Raw genomic sequence first — 17,594 nt, 5'->3', positions numbered from 1 at the left:
GTGTGTAGGATGAACAATTAAGGCCAAGAAGATGTGCCAAGGAAATATACTCTGGGCGTGCATAAGCACACCACTGTGCCTATCGTCCCTGCCCTACTGTCATCTTTTATCATTACTTTTATTTATGTTTATACAAACTATTACTACTTGTTTGACAAATAAATAAATAAATAAAAATATTTATCCATGTTGTAAAAATCATCTCAGCTGCCTGCGTATAGCAAACAGGGAGTTAACTTCAGGCTGCAGAAGATATTATGGGTGAACTATCACTTTAATGACAGTGGCAAAGGCATCATTTCTTAGTGTCCAGGAGAAGTCAAGAGCAAACCATTCATGTACAGTCATACCTCGTCTTACGAACCTAATTGGTTCCAGGGGGAGGTTCGTAAGACGAAACATTGTTTCCCATAGGAAACAATGTAAAGTCAATTAATCTGTGCAACCAAAAAAAAACCCCGCAAAAAAACCGCTGCCGCCTGGCTGTCACCTTTTAAAACAGCCTGGGGGCTTCTCAGCGACCTCCTGAACGCCAAACGCCAAACCTGAACTTCCGGGTTCGGTGTTCGGAGACAGCTGGGAAGCCGCGCGGCTGTTTTAAAAGGTCACAGCCGGGCTGGGGGGCTTCCCAACACACCCCGAACCCCGAACCCGGACGTTCGGCAAAAGTTCGGGGTTCGGGGGGGCGTGCTGGGAAGCCCCCAGCCCGGCTGTGACCTTTTAAAACAGCTGCGCGGCTTCCCAGCTGTCTCCCGAAGCCAAACGCCAAACCCGAACTTCCACGTTCGACGTTCGGAGACAGCTGGGAAGCCGCGCGGCTGTTTTAAAAGGTCACAGCCGGGCTGGGGGGCTTCCCAGCACACCCCGAACCCCGAACCTGGAAGTTCGGCAAAAGTTTGGGGTTCGGGGGGGTGCTGGGAAGCCCCCTAGCCCGGCTGTGACCTTTTAAAACAGCCGCGCGGCTTCCCAGCTGTCTCCCGAAGCCGAACGCCAAACCCAAACTTCCGCGTTCGGTGTTCGGAGACAGCTGGGAAGCCGTGCGGCTGTTTTAAAAGGTCACAGCTGGGCTGGGGGGCTTCCCATCACCACCCCGAACCCCGAACCCGGAAGTTCGGCAAAGGTTCGGGGTTCGGGAGGTTGCTGGGAAGCCCCCCAGCCCAGCTGTGACCTTTTAAAACAGCCGGGCAGCTTCCCAGCAGCTTCCCGAAGTCGAACGCCAAACCCGAACTTCCACGTTCGGCGTTCGGAGACAGCTGGGAAACCGCGCGGCTGTTTTAAAAGGTCACAGCCGGGCTGGAGGGCTTCCCAGCACCCCCCGAACCCCGAACCCGGAAGTTCGGCAAAAGTTCAGGGTTCAGGAGGTTGCTGGGAAGCCCCCCAGCCCGGCTGTGACCTTTTAAAACAGCCGGGCGGCTTCCCAGCAGCTTCCCGAAGTCGAACGCCAAACCCGAACTTCCGCGTTCAGGGTTCGGAGACAGCTGGGAAACCGCACGGCTGTTTTAAAAGGTCACAGCCGGGCTGGGGGGCTTCCCAGCAACCTCGCGAACCGAACCCGGGGTTCAGAAAAATTTTGCCTCTTCTTACGAACTTTTTTCGAGTTACGAACCGGCGTTCGGGAGGCTGCTGGGAAGCCCCGCCGCCCGGCTGTCACCTTTTAAAACAGCCAGGGGGCTTCCCAGCAGCCTCCCGAACGCCGGTTCGTAACTCGAAAAAAGTTCGTAAGAAGAGACAAAATTTTTCTGAACTCCGGGTTCGTATCACGAGTTGTTCGTAAGACGAGGGGTTCGTATCTTGAGGTACCACTGTATATCATCAAGAATATAAAGCAACTGACAACAGTGTTGAAGGAGGAACCCCTTAGCATGCTGAGGAAGAGCTGAGGATCTTTCAAAATGCTCGTGATAGTTATGACATTCAAAGGCAGAATCACAACAGGGAGATGATAAGTAAGAAACACGGTCCTGGGAAAACCCAAGACAGTAAAGGGCAAATGAATGAATAAGATAAAAATGAATCAATTATGCATTGATATCTTGGGCACCAAAAAATTCAAATGGACTGGAACACTGGATGCTTTCAATCAGAAAACCATGTGCTTACTGCTCAAGACAAAAAGGAAGAAATGATCTTCTGGGTGAAAGTGTCCAATGTTCCAGTCCATTTGAATTTTTTAGTCTATCGCTTTCATCATCAGAAAAGACATAGCAAAGACAGTACCTGTCTACTCAGTAGACCATAATGATTAAGATACAAAGCTTGAAAGTGGAAGATACTGAATTCTGGTTCCTCCTTAGCCATGAAAACCAGGTGGGTGACCCTGGGCCATTTACTCTCCCTCAGCCCAACCAACCAAACAGAGTTGTTGTTGAGAAATTAGTACGAGGAAGGAGTTGCCATTTAATATGACCAATTCCCAAATTTATGCTCCAGCCACTAAGGCCAAAGAAGAGAAGGTTGATTATTTTTATGGTGAAGTTCAATCAGAGGAGAAAGAAGGGCAGGGAAGAAGAGCTGCTTATGGTTGGAGACTATAATGCCTAAATTGGAACCAGTAAGATGGAAAATGTAGTTAGACTTTATTGTGTAAGAAACCAAAATTAAGCAGATAACAATTTATCAGGTTCTGGGCCCCATTTTTTTAATCCATTACTAACATTGTTTTCAGGAAACTAAGTGAGCTGTGTTGGTACAGTGGTTAGTACTGAACTCACTGCTCACTTCCAGCAGTTTGATCCTGACCAGCTCAAGGTTGACTTCAGCTTCCATCTTTCCAAGGCTGGTAAAATGAAGACCCAGATTATTGGAGGCAATATACTGACTTTGCAAACCACTTAGAGAGGACTGTAAAGGTTATGAAGCAGTATATAAGTGCTATCGCTTACTGATGCCTATATACATGGACATAATCAAATAGACTTACTAGGAAACAGGTGTTATGTTGTTGAGAGAAGGAAGTACAAGAACTTGGTTATAACAGCAAAAATGCAAGCCAATCTGACTGTGGAATAAACCACATACTCTTTTGAGCATATATACGTCCATCCTTTGCGAACAATGAGAAACCATTTACTCACAAGTAAAGCAACCCCCCTGTTTTTCTTACAGTCTGTTTTACATTGGATAGACAAAACCCAAAAATAATTAGTCACAAATGAAAATCTTTTTTCTTTATGAAACAGGGCATGAACAGTCTCTGTTCATATGAGAACTCAAGATGAAACAGTCCTTCAATGATTAAGCCAGTATTTCTCAATTATTTTCTGTTACGCCCCACCCTAGGAAAAAAGTAAAAATTTTGCACCCCCCAACTCTCCGCCAGGATAATTGTTTGCAATATTCAGCACGTTTTCACTGAAAAAAACTCATTGTGTATAAGTGACGCCTTAATTTATTTGGCTTCATGCTGTCTGCTGCCAAAATTTTTAGACACAGTAAACATACCGGTCTTTCCTCGTCTCCGACCATAGTCACAATGAAACCAAGTGCTACATACACTTCCACGTTATATTTCCTTGTCTTAGCAGGGTGCCCAGCAAACCTGGAAAACAGGGAATTATCAGGGAAATCGTCGGTTTGGGAAATATCAGGAATTATCAGGGAATTTGTGAAACAAATGGAATAAATTAGGGGGAAAAAACCAAACGGTATTAAAACATTTAAAAGTCAGGGAAAAATCATGCTTAAAAACCCCCACAGATCCGGATGCCTGGCAGAGTCAAGCAAAAATGAGCATAACTGCGGCAACTTGCTTCCTCAGATACCGATATTTCTCCACAGCTTAGCCATTTGATATGACATCATCTATGACCGCACCTTAACTAGATCGCAAGTTACGAAATGTCAGGGAAATATCAGGGAATTTCAAAATGCTTTCCCTCTGGACAGCCTGCTTGCTTAGCTTTCGGGAGACTTAACGTTTGTCTTATTATATCTGTCTCTCTCTTTCTTTTCATCCCTGTTAAATATCCCTGTTAAATATTTTTCCATGGTGTCTCTTAAGGGTTTGTTATCTGCCCTTCATATCTCCTGCTCTGTGCTGTGTGCTATTGTTCGGTGCAAAAACCCCCCAACTCCCTGCGGCAAAACTCCCCACATTCCCTGGGGTCCCGTGTCCCCTGGCATTGCTCTGTGACCCCCTAGGGGCCCCTGCCCCGCTATTTGAGAAGCACTGGATTAAGCCAAGCAGAAACAGTCCCTGTTCACACCGGCTAAGGCAAATGTACTACCTATTGTTTCCCAGGAGGAAGACTTAGTTGTCACCTCAAATACAGAGTAAACCTTGTTCTAACAAAGGAATCTGACTTTATTGATATACACTGGAAAGTGAATGGTTGTCCATAACAGTAGGCCACTCCCAGACCCCAATCTATGACTTCTTTTTCCGGAGAACCGGCTTATTGCTTTCTGTTGCTCTCCTCTTCTCTCTATGCAAATGCATATCTGGGGTGGGCCCCATCTGTTCCTCCCCGTCACTCAGCTCACACCACCTCTCCATCTGTGGGCGGACTGAAGGCCCTGGCTCTGCCTCTGCCTCTGATTCTACTTCCTCATCAGAGCCTTCCAAAGGCTTCGAAGCTGGCCTAGGCTCCCCCTCCCTTTTCCCCTCATCTGACTCTGCTGCTAGCTCTGCTGGCAGCTGACGGGCCACAACGATATGCACCATCTTCAAGGCAAACATAGGGCATCACTTTCAAGTTCTGAAGGCTTCATTGATAGAAACTGTAGAATGAAATCAAGTAAGTTGTTAAAGGTGAATGTGAAAAGAGACCAAGTAACAGAAGAAAGCAAATTGGATAATGGAAGAGAAAAAGGATTTTAAAAAATCAAGAAAAACAAAGATATCTCAAATAAGCTACACCAAAAAAATCAGACAGCTCTAACAAGAGACAAGTAGCAATATTAAAATAATATCTATAGAAACATCAAAGACAAGAGAGGGGCTGGCTCACGCTTTGTAGCTGTTGGCATATACGAGGGTTGCCCAGAAAGTAATGCACCACATTTTTTTTCTACAGTAATGGTACGAATGTGAAACTTTAGATCTACATTATTTGAATTGTCAGGAGTGCATGTGTAAATTTTGCGTTTCTTCAGACAGATAGCATAGCTGCAGCAGTGTTTCAAAATGGCGTCTGTAAGTGATGTACGTTACAAGCAGCGTGTCGTCATTGAATTTCTCACTGTTGGGAACATTCACAAATGTTTGTGTGCAGTTTATGGAGAATCTGCAGTTGACAGAAGTATAGTTAATCGCTGGGCAAAGAGGGTGAGTCCATTAGAGGTGATTCACACAGTGCAAAAATGCCTTTGTGACCAGAACAAGGAATGGTACTGACAGGGCATACACGCCCTTGTGTCTCTCACTGGAGGAAGGCCATAGAATGGGATGGAGATTATGTGCAAAAATAGAGGGCATAGAAGAAACATCAGTTTCATTGTGTTCAATAAATAATTCTTGAAGGAAAAAAACATGGTGCATTACTTTCTGGGCAACCCTCGTATCATTTTTTCCATCTCTTAACCAACAGTAAAAGTGAGAAAAACTTGATTACAAAGGAAAGTTTTGTTGGATGGGAGTTCTTCTAAAGCAGGGGCGGACAATTAATTTTGCCATAGGGTCGCATGAGAAATTGGGATGGTTTTAGAGGGCCGGACTAATATAATTAACTCAGTTCTACCCAGTACAGTGATACCTCGTCTTACAAACGCCTCGTCATACAAACTTTTTGAGATACAAACCCAGGGTTTAAGATTTTTTTGCCTCTTCTTACAAACAATTTTCATCTTACAAACCCACCGCCACCGCTGGGATGCCCCGCCTCCGGACTTCCATTGCCAGCAAAGCACCTGTTTTTGCATTGCTGGGATTCCCCTGAGGCTCCCCTCCATGGGAAACCCCACCTCCGGACTTCCGTGTTTTTGTGATGCTGCAGGGGAATCCCAGCAGGGGAATCCCAGCAGCACAAAAACGGGCGCTTCGCTGGCAATGGAAGTCTGGAAGTGGGGTTTACCAGCGAAGGGAGCATCAGTGAAATCGCAGCATAGCAAAAACACCGAAATCCTCAAAACCCCACCTCCGGACCTCTGTGTTTTTGCTGGGATTCCCCTCCTGGGATTTCCCTGCAGCATTGCAAAAGCAAGGAAGTCCAGAGGTGGGGTTCCTCATGGAGGGGAGCCTCAGGGGAATCCCAGCAGTGCAAAAATGTGTGCTTCGGCTGGCAAAAGGGATGAATTTTGGGCTTGCACGCATTAATCGCTTTTCCATTGATTCCTATGGGAAACATTGTTTCGTCTTACAAACTTTTCACCTTACGTTTGTAAGACAAGATTACGTTTGTAAGACAATTACGTTTGTAAGGCAAGATATCACTGTACTATATATTATTGGGTAGAACTTAGTTAATTATATTATAATTATAAATTATAATTATATATTATATCTTGAACACCTGGTTCTTATCTAGAAAAGTTATATAATATATAATATATTATAATTATATTATAATTATAAATTAATTTCCCACCCCTGGTATATAGTATACATATGCTGATAACAGATGCTAAATGAAAAAAGCTGAAATCATTTGGTCATTATCACTTCCCTATAATTCTAAATTATGAAACAATATGGTGCTGGAAAGTTCCTTTATCCAATTTTAAGTTAACAATTCATCCAATTCATATAATGCTACCTGATTATTTCATTTTTAAAAAAAAAAAATCCTAAAGTTGTCTAGTTTCTTTCTACAGTACTTCTATTTTATCTATCAAGGAACTTGTTTGCTTTCCATAAAAGGGGAGAGATTCATATTTAATAGTTTTATATTTCCAGAGTAATACCATTTCTCCTCCCTCCCTCCATTTCCCCTTCCTTCCTCCCTCCCTCCATTTCTCCTTCCTTCCTGCCTGCCTGCCTTTTTCCTTCCTCCCTCCCTCCCTCCATTTCTCCTTCCTTCCTGCCTGCCTGCCTTTTTCCTTCCTTCCTTCCTTCCTCCCTTCCTTCCTTCCTTCCTTCCTCCCTTCCTCCCTTCCTTCCTTCCCCCCATTCTCAGTCTTCCAATTGTCTCCCTGCTCCCCAACCTGATTTCCCCCCACTAGGGGTGGGAAAGGCTCCGCCGTGAATTCCCAAAGAAAGTTAAGTCAACTTACAGGAAAGGTGGAATGGGCGAGGCGAGAGCTCTGGTGTAGGCAGTGCCATCAGCCGAGCAATAGGCACAACGCGACTGCCACTTTTTCGCTTTTTGCTTCTGCGCAGGTGGCGAGGCCATCTGACTCCACCGCACGGCTTTTGATTTTTGCCTGTGTGCGCACACAGATTGGACTGACCTCCGCGGACCGGTCACAGACAGCGGGCGGTCCGCATTCAGCCCCCGAATGTCCGCTGAGCTCCTTTGGCACTGCACCAATTATTATTATATAAAATTATTATTGTTGTTGTTGTTGTTGTTGTGAGAATTGTGAATTCTCACAATTGTGGGATTAGGGGATATGAGGCAACAGCACTAGAGGCAGAACAAAAAAATTGTTGGGAGTTTAAGATGTTGGATGGTTTTTGGCAGCAAGAAGAAACTCACCTACTTCTGTGGAAATCTTATTCATATGTGTAACTGTTTAATTATTGGAATGTTCTTTTGAACAGCATTACAGTATTTCCACAAAAGACTGGTTTTACTTCTGATGCCATAAAAAAAGATAAGGATGTGTCCTTGAGTCGACTTTGACTTCGGGTAACTTCTTCCATGTAATTTTCTTGATATTAACTTTATTCTTCGATCACTATAAAAGTTACTGGTTCCTAAGGAGCTTAATAAATGACATTTGGATCCTACCAATTATTTCCTAATGAACTACCTATCAATTTAGAAATCAAACAGAGTTCTGTTTTCCACTCTGTTATTTTTTGACCCTGACAAAATTCTAGGTCCATGATGGCAAACCTATGGGAGCGTGTGGGGTCATGTGGTGGGAGAAGGGAGTGCGAGGAGTGTGATGCTGCCCCATGCTCCATTTTTGGTCCCAGGAGGCCTGCTAGGCCCAAATCAGGGAAGAGGGTTGAGTGTGCACGTGTGGGGGGGAATGGGGGCCATGCATGCATGGGGGGAGCGTGGGGGTGTGGTGCCCCCTGTGGCCCATTTTTGGGCCTAGGAGGCTGCAGGGAGGCCTGCTAGGACCAAAACAGGGTGAAGAGGTCGCATACATAAGCATGCACAGGGGTGAGGGAGTCATGCAGGCAGGGGGGTTTAACCACAAATGTGCAGCTGTTGGGGCATGCAGGGAGTCACATGCACATTGCATTATGGGTGATGGCATGTGCACATGTGTGCTGTCGCGCGCACACATGCTTTCAGCAATCAACAAGACAATAGTTATCCATCGCTGTTCTAGGCTGTTCATCCTAATTTACCGATATAGATTTAACAGAGTTGGAAGGGATCTTTTAGCCCAACCCTCAGCCCAAGCAAACCATACACCATTTTTTACAGATGGCAGATTCAGAACTAATACTAGTGGGGGGGTTTGGTAGGAGAACAATGATTTAAAGTATTCATAGTGCATTTATCTAACACAGAAAAGACACATGACTACTGCCTGTCCTTTTTTTTCTTTTGGACATGTGGAGTAACCAAGCCATGAAATAAATGTGGCTTGAAAATGCAAAAACAAAACAAAACATATTCATTTAAACAAAATGAAAATGTTTAACTGCATTTTAGATTGATATTTTAAATATCAAAGGTGAATATTTTCAAAGATTAATCTATTTAGTTAAGCCAGTTTAGGCAATCTGATTTGACAGTTGCAGTAAACAGAATTATGGTTTTATAAAATTAAATGCACAGAGCTGAAAGGAATGGCATCAAAATATTTTGGGGGGAAACTGAATTTCTTATGAAATCTGGACACTCTGGAGGACCTCAGCTTTCCTATTCTCATTTGAAAATAGTGGATAAAACATTTTGAAGAAAAAGCTGAGGGATTCACAAATCGATACAAAGAAAGGAGTTATTTATTGAGACTAACAAAACAGTGATCATTCTAACTACTGAATCAGAATTAAGTGGCTGTTGACTCTGCATTCTCAAGAACTCCAATCAAAAATAAATAATGTGCACATAACAGCAAGTTTGTCACGCTTCTTGCACATTGCTATTTTCAAGTGTTAGGTAATTTCCTGTTTTAAGTTTGTATTTCAATGTAGCTGAGTACCATAGTACATAGCATCCAATAGGCTTTATAATTAATAAAGCATTAATAGTATGTTGATCAGATAATTATTTGGATTATTAAGAATAAAATACATGAGCTCTTTTCCCCTCTTTTGATTTTGGGAAAATGCTGTAATTTGAATTTATGTTCATTTTAGAGAGGGAGGAAAGAATTCAGAAACAGGTTAAATTGACCAAGACCAATAAAATCAAGTTTAATTTCTAAGGTCCAGTAAGAAGGTTGAGTGTGGTTTGAATCTAGATTAGTACTAGTTTAGGCTGTGGTATACCGTATCTTTTGGGAGTATAATGCGCACCTAGATTTTAGAGGAGGAAAACAAGGAAAAAAGTATTCTGAACCAAATAGTGTACTCCTATATTATTTAATAAAATACCAGTGTAGCAGAATACTTTTTACAACATGTACACTTTTTACAAATTTCAAACTTGACAGCTTTAAGACTTGTGGACTTCAACTCCCAGAATTCCTTCTCCAGTCATGCCAGCTCAGAAATGGGAGTTGAAGTCCACAAGTTTTAACCTTGCCAGATTTGAAGGACCTTGCACCCCTAGCCCAGGGGTCTTCAAACTTGACAGCTAGTGAACTTTAACTCCCAGAATTCCTCTTCCAGTCATGCTAGATGTGGTAATTAAAAGCCAAAAACATCTCAATTTTTGCAAAAAATGAGTTGTTTTTCACTCATTTTTTCACAAAAATTCCACAGACCCCAGGAGCTCTCTACAGGCTTCCCAAATCCTCTGTCCACCCCATTTTTACAAAAAATGGACCCATTTTTTGGAAAAATGGAATGTGGGGCTGGGCTTTGGTAGGCAAAAAAGGTGGCTGTATTCAGTGTATAAGACGCACCTTATACTCTGAAAAATATGGCAATTACTTAAATCTTTGGTTCAAATCTGTGCTGAATTGGGATCTTCTTTGCAGCAGAATGGGATGGACCATGGTGACATTTTAGTTACAATGCAATATTGTAGACTAATTCTGCCAGCTCCCAGCAGTTCGATCCTGAATAGCTCAACATTGATTCAGCCTTCCATCCATCCGTGATCAGTGATTGGGGGCAATATGCTGACTTTGTAAACTGCTCAGAGTGGATTGTATAGCACCCTGAAGCAGTATATAAATCTAAGTGTGATGTAAGTAAGTTCTATCATATTGAAATAGATGAAAAAATGGAAAATAGCTAAAACAAATCCATAGGTAGCCAGAACGGATGACCAGAATTTATGAATGGCAATGAAGTCAACAAGTGCTATCTGATGATAACCTATTGCAATGAGAAGAAGGGATTACCTGGAGGAACAGGAGAAAGATCAAGACAACAATCACATAAAAGAAAACTTATACTGTCCATTGGTAAACTTGCAAGATACTCTATAGTCTGATAAATTAGAAATTGTTTAAAGAAGTGTGCTAATTTGGAACACAGATGTATGTGTGTACGTGCATGAGAGAAAGATTTGTCAGTTGATCAAATTATTATTTGTCCAGCTCATCATGTGGGGCATAAATGGTTCTACACCACAAACCGACAATGAACATAGACTAACTCTTGGTGTTTGTTTTTATCTTTCTAGGTATCTTGGCATAACTAGACCCCTCACCTATCCTGTAAGACAAAATGGAAAGTGTATGGCTAAAATGATTTTTTGTGTGTGGCTGCTGTCCGCTTCCATCACTTTGCCCCCCCTGTTTGGATGGGCTCAGAATATTAATGACAACAAAGTCTGCTTAATCAGCCAAGATTTTGGCTACACAATTTATTCTACTGCTGTTGCATTTTACATCCCCATGTCAGTGATGCTGTTCATGTACTATCAGATCTACAAAGCTGCCAAGAAAAGTGCAGCCAAACACAAATTTGCTGGTTTCCCAAGACCCAACGAACGTGAAGGGATGGTTTCAGCAAATGGTGTCATGAAACTGCATAAGGAATCTGAAGAGTGCACCAATTTTTCACGTCTGCTGAAGCATGAACGAAAGAACATTTCTATCTTCAAAAGGGAGCAAAAAGCAGCCACTACCCTTGGAATAATTGTAGGAGCCTTTACTGTATGCTGGCTGCCATTTTTCATCCTTTCTACTGCTAGACCCTTCATCTGTGGGACCTCTTGCAGCTGCGTCCCTTTGTGGGTTGAGAGGACATTTCTCTGGTTGGGTTATGCCAACTCTTTGATTAACCCATTTATATATGCCTTCTTCAATCGGGACCTGAGGACCACCTACCGCAATCTGCTGCAATGTAGATATAGGAACATCAACCGTAAACTCTCGGCTGCAGGCATGCATGAGGCCCTGAAGCTTGCTGAAAAACCAGAGTTTATTCTGTAAGGTCATTTCCCTTTTATTACACTTACTTTTCAGCTTCCCACATAGACTTTCTATTCTAAATAAAACCAAGTGTAAATCAAACAGCCTAAAAATAGATTGCTAGACATATCTTGATTTACGGGACCACTGAGACATGGAGACAACAAAAAAAGGATCTTATGTTTGGAGAAGTTACAGGGAAAGTAAAGACATCCTAATTGTCAAAACAAAAAAGAAAGTAAAAATCTAGGTTACTAGGCTACTGCATATCTATAAGTTCCAGATTACTTTGTCTACTCAGGAATACTATCAGAAGAGACAAATTAGGGTATGAAACATGAGTGCAACAGACTATTGAATGCTCCCAGACAGTATCCCAGTTCAGATAGCCCTGGTGGCCTCAATGTAGAGAACCATGGAGATGGCCTTGAAAGAAATGTTATTATTTATTATTTATTTATGTATTAAATTTATATGCCACCCAATTCCCGAGGGAATCTGGGTGTCTTAACATAAAACTGAATATCAAAATAATTTTAAAAACAATTTTAAATCCACATAATAAAATAATACAGCTCTTCTGTGGCCGGATCCAGGAGATAAACCATCCGATCAGCAGTCCCAGGCCTGCTGGCAAAACCAGGTTTTTAAGGCTTTCCCAAAGGTCAATAGGGTGGGGGCAGTACAGATCTCAGGAGGTAGATGGTTCCAGAGAGCCTGTGCCACCACAGAGAAGGCCCTCCTGCACGGACCCGCCAACCAACAATGCTTAGCCAATGGGATACGGAGAAGGCTCTTATCGGTCGCTAAAGTCATTACAAATGGAAAAGAAAATAGAAGACATTACAAAAACAAAAAGGATAGAAGCATTGCTTGAGTCCTGGGAGAAGATACAGTGTTAGAAAAAGAATGAGGCTGGCTTCTTGATTCACTGGGATATCAGAATGAGGGGAGGAAAAAAAACAGACTTGCAAGATTAAGCTTGCAATAAAGTTTCATTCTAGCCTTAATATGGAGTTAATTTCCTATCTATAAAACCCCGAAGGGCAGACAAACAGAGGTGTAATGCCTGAATTATTGAATCAGATAATGATATTGTTGGACGGGAACTCTTGTAGGTGCCTTCTTCTGTCAGTAGAACCAACAATAAAATCAGTGGGATAATCAGTGGGAGTAACATTAAATAGAATCAGACTGAATGTGGTCTAGAACAACGGTCACTCACTGGTGGCCTATGGACTACTGGTGGTCCATGAGAAAAATTTGGTGGTCTGTAGAAAAATTATTTGCATTTTTAATATTGTACTAAATCAGGGGTCCTCAAACTACAGCCCCTGACCCTAACCCTGGGACAAATACATGCAGTGAATGTTTCTCTTGCTTTGGAGAGTCTCCCCATTCAGGTCTTTTTGTGTGGGTCGGAGGGGGATGGAAATTTCAACTTGGGGTCTGCTTCAGCCTCCTGGAGTCAGAGCTTTGGGCGAAGGCGGAAGGGAAGCACCGCTTATGGTAAGGAGCCAAGGGGCCTTGTTCCAGTGGGACAGCATCATGGCCTGGAACTGGCTGACCATCTCAGTCTGCTGAACCTCCAGGCACCGGTACCTGTCCCTGCACTCCCGCTGGTCTTCCCTCTGCTTGGAAAGCCTATGCTCGTAGTCCTCAGTGAGGTGCTTCTGCTGACTCTCCTTCTTGATCAGATCCCATTTGAACTGAGCCAGCTATTTTGCCAGCTCTTTCTCATGATGGCTGCTTAGCTCCAACAACTGCTTCCTCTTGGGGCCCGAAGGAGCCCAGGCAGGAAGGCAAGAAGTGGCTGGGAGGGGAGGGTTGAGTAGAGGCTGGCGAGGCACCCCTCAACATGAGTGATAATGAGTTGGACACGCCCACCCAGTCAAATGACCACTCAGCCAATGGCCACTCAGACGGTCATTAGGCAGATCATATTGATGGTCGCAGGATTTAAAATTATGAATTTAGTAGTCCCTGAGGTCTGAAATGTTGGTGACCCCTGATCTAGAACCTATTTTAAGCTCCAAGCACTTATTGTAGTGAATGCATCATTTTTTCCTAGACATTATGTTGTCTGCACTAAGCTGTCCAACAATATTAAAAAAACAACTGAATTCTGGACATCCAGAGCATGACATAAACTACTTAGCAGTCTATTCTAAACAATTCGTACAACAGTTAGTAGATCATATTGCTTAAATTCAGGCAAAACAGAAGTCTAAAGTTTATATACTGCTCAAAAAAATAAAGGGAACATTTAAACAACACAATACAACTCCAACTAAATCAAATGTCTGTGAAATCCAGCTGTCCACTTAGGAAGCAACACTGATTGACAATCAATTTCACATGCTGTTGTGCACATTCAATTTGTACAGAACAAAGTATTCAATGAGAATATTTCATTCATTCAGATCTAGGATGTGTTATTTGAGTGTTCCCTTTATTTATTTGAGCAGTATATGAGACAGAAGAAGCTTCATTCTTACTCTTCCTGGCTTGTAAAAGTAGCTACAATATTGGATGAGTAGGAACAGATATTAGTAAATTATTCTGGGTAACATTGTGTGATTTCCCTCATGTTCAAAGAGATAGTGGCAAGATTTCATTACTCCTTTCAAAGAAATCCCTCTTAATTGCTGTCAAGTTTCCAATATTCCAATTTTGGCAGCACTAGCATATTTCAAGCCCTGGAAATCCTTGTTCGCTTGTGTTCTCATGTATGATAGCTATTTTGATAACTTGCATGAGATTCCTTCATATCCCTTTGGAGGGTTAATGGTTCCAGTGATGCTGGGGAATTGTTGACCTGTGGTGTTCTTAAGAGTTTCAACTTCTCCCTCATTCTGCTTATCATATATACCACATGAATGTTATGGGCAGATTGCTGATTGGAAGCAATCGTAATGAATAGGGCTGCATCACGTTTGGGATTTGAAAGTGAAATGATGCTTTAGAGTAGAGGTGTCAAACGCAAGGCCCACAGACCTGATCCAGACCACTGAGTGCTTAGATCTGGCCCTTGGGGCCACCCTGGAAACAGTGAAGGACTGGCCCATGGTGCCTCTGCAAAATGGAACTCGGGTGGGCCACATGCAGCCCTTCCAAGCTTCATTTGGCCTCTTGCAGCCCTCTGCCAGTGAAAATGGAGCCTGGGAGAGCTACATGCAGTCCTCCAACCTCCATTTTTGCTGACAAAGTGCTAGCAAAAACTACTAGCAAAAGCGGATGCTCCCAGCCCTGCCTGGGCCACCACAGATACCCCCGACACATGTTATATCAAGCTGGCTACGCCAAATGGTCATGGTCATGCACCCCTATTCCCCCTCCCCCGAGGTAAAACAGCCCTCAATGAAATTGAATTTGACACCCCTGCTTTAGAGAGTATTGGGCACTCACATAACTACTCCTAAAATCCATTGTGGTTTGTTAGAGAATTGTGGATTTGCCATGCATAGCTGCTGCAACATCCAGAAAAAAGAACCAAAGAGTTGCCATTGACTGGTATGGGTGCCCTTGCAAATGTTCTGCAGAACTTTTCCCCTTCAGATCCGGAGCATTGCAGGGTTTTCGTGTAAAGCATAAGATTTTTTGATTAAAAGAGCTTCACTGACTTGTGCTTTTTCCAGACGCAATTCAAAGTACAGATTGCGCTATATAAAACTCTTTCGACTTGGAAGATGTGAGAGTTTAAGGCAGCCGTGCTTCTTAAATAGTGGGGTGTGCACCCCCCCCCCCGGGGGGAGTGCACAGTGATTCCAGGGGCGCCTGACCCCGGGGAACATTCTTTTTTACTGCAGGAAGTATGACCCATGTCTGATCTGACACTTGCGTTGCGTCCAGGGCAACCCATTCTAAAAGAAATCGTCTTGCAAGTTTGAGAAGTTTGAATGAACTCGTGAGACATTTTCTGCCCTGGACACAACGTCAAGGAATGTGATGGAGGTACTGGTACAAGTATCAAGTAGGACGTGTGTCTCGCAGTGGGTGCAATTTGGGGGTGGAAGGTCAGGCAGAAAGATGAGGGCAGTGTTGGGTTCCTTACCGGTACTGGTCACTCTGCACACCAGGAATAAAAAATGTTGATGTGTGCGCAGCTACTGGCGGGTGGGCGCCTGCATCCCGGTGAGATTTTGCTTCTGCGCATACACAGGAAGCAAAATCTTGCGAGAGGACGCATGCGCGTGTATCTTCTTGCGAGATTTTGCTTCATGCGCAGAAGCAAAATCTCACTGGGATGCACGGGCCCACCCGCCGGTCACCTGGAGCTGCATGCGCATCACACCGGTAGTGATAGAATTGGGAATCCGCCCCTGGATGGGGGCGCGCAAAATATTTACTTCTTCCTGTGGGGGAGCATAATAGAAAATAATTGAGAAGCACTAGTTTATTGGAAGGGCCCTCTTAATTCTGCCACCGCTAGAGAAGGATTTTTATAAATGGAGAATCAGCCTCCATGCTGACAACTTTCAGTCCTTGTAGTCTTGTACTCTCTTTCTGCTGACATGCCAAAAATGTTTCATTTATTCAATATATAGGCTGGTTGGCTGCTGAGTTGGATTGATGCTATCTGTTTAATAATATGTTTTAATCAGCTTCCTGTTCTGAAAACCCTTTCAAAAACATTTGTGAGAAAGCTTGAGTAAAAATAAATAAACAATCCAGTTATGCAATGTAAAACATTGTTTTTCACTGTATCTCATGTTATTTTTTTTAAATTCTTACATTTCCCAGTTTTTAAACAGCCAGATGATAGTGAATAATCTGTTAAAATTGGTGGTTCCCACCCTTCTTTAATTCATTTTCTAGGACCTGACATATATTCAGGAAATAGAAGCCCTTCCAGACAAAAATAATGTTTTGAACATTCCAATTTCTAATAAAGCCCCTCCACTGTTTACTTGGAACTGTTCTCCAAAATTTGGACAAAATTAACAGCTTTAGGAACTCCTAAAGGGCTGCAGACATAACTTCTGATTTAGTAGGAACCATGCCTGCTTCTTAGGTAGCAAATTAAGACGGCATTCACACACCACACAAAGCCATAATTCTTGAACATAGCGTACTTATAAATTATAGTTTACAATCCACAGAGGTTAGGTTCAAGTATTACATTGGAGCCCAAAGCACACTATGCCTTAGCACCAACATATAAACAAAAAGAAGACTAAAAAACACAAGACTAATGAGTCATGGTACTCTTGAATTTGGAATCACTGAAGGGATGGTACGTTGATAAAATTAGCTTTGTGGTTTGAGATTCCAAAAAAAGTCTTTTGACAAATACAAAAACTATCCTGCTTTCCCTACTTCTTTTATTTCAGGGTTTCTGGTGCTTATTTTGTGTAGGATCACAATTGATATATCTTCCTGCCATGGGAGCTTTGTTTAGCAATTAATGGTGGATAGGGCTTGACTGAGCCTGGCCAATATTTAATAAATATATTTTTTTCTGCTTTTGATGTGGATAAACAGTTTTTGAGACCTAGACTGATATTTTTTTTATTATCTTCTTGGCTAATCTTTCTTGGATAATTTTGTGGGAAAGTTGATTACTGAGCTTTTTTTACACAATCATTTTTTTCTTAAAGAATGCTCTTCTTCCTTCCTCATTGAGGCAATGGAAAAAAATCAAGCAAAAGTAATATAGAAGGCAAAAAAAAATAGACAATATCGGGAATAAATGGAGGAGCTGAAAAGGACACATTTACTGAAGACATTTGACCTCAGAATAATGAATCTACCTCAACACAAACCATCAGTAAAAGGTGTAAAATCCTAAGAACTCAATTTCTTAGCTACCGCTTGAAAACATTTTTTTAAAAATTCTCCTGTTTCAGCCCTATCTGAATCTTGCATTCCCAGAAAGAAATGCAGTGTTTATGAATGTTGTGTTGATTTTCTCCTTGGACAACCTGCTTCATTCTAAAACCTAGTGAGGAGAGCGTTTCCAAGAGATAATTAATAGCATTTACTATATCTTTAGGATCTATTGCAATAAAATGCTTTATTGGGCTTGCTAGAAAGCACCACCATAAACTGAAGACTCT

At 42.5% G+C, this 17,594-nt stretch overlaps 1 protein-coding gene across 1 annotated transcript in view; it reads left to right on the top strand.

Moving 5' to 3' along the window:
* Window positions 1–17,594, top strand: part of HTR7 (5-hydroxytryptamine receptor 7) — a 114,525-nt gene that overhangs the window by 88,010 nt on the left and 8,921 nt on the right. The window contains exon 2 of the mRNA XM_070752350.1: window positions 10,803–11,552. Within this exon, the coding sequence (XP_070608451.1) occupies window positions 10,803–11,552 (750 nt within the window). The remainder of the gene's footprint in view (window positions 1–10,802; window positions 11,553–17,594) is intronic.

Source organism: Erythrolamprus reginae, chromosome 5 (genome assembly GCF_031021105.1).
Source record: "Erythrolamprus reginae isolate rEryReg1 chromosome 5, rEryReg1.hap1, whole genome shotgun sequence".
NCBI classification, from domain to species: Eukaryota; Metazoa; Chordata; class Lepidosauria; order Squamata; family Dipsadidae; genus Erythrolamprus; species Erythrolamprus reginae.
This window is presented reverse-complemented; position numbering and strand designations above follow the sequence as displayed.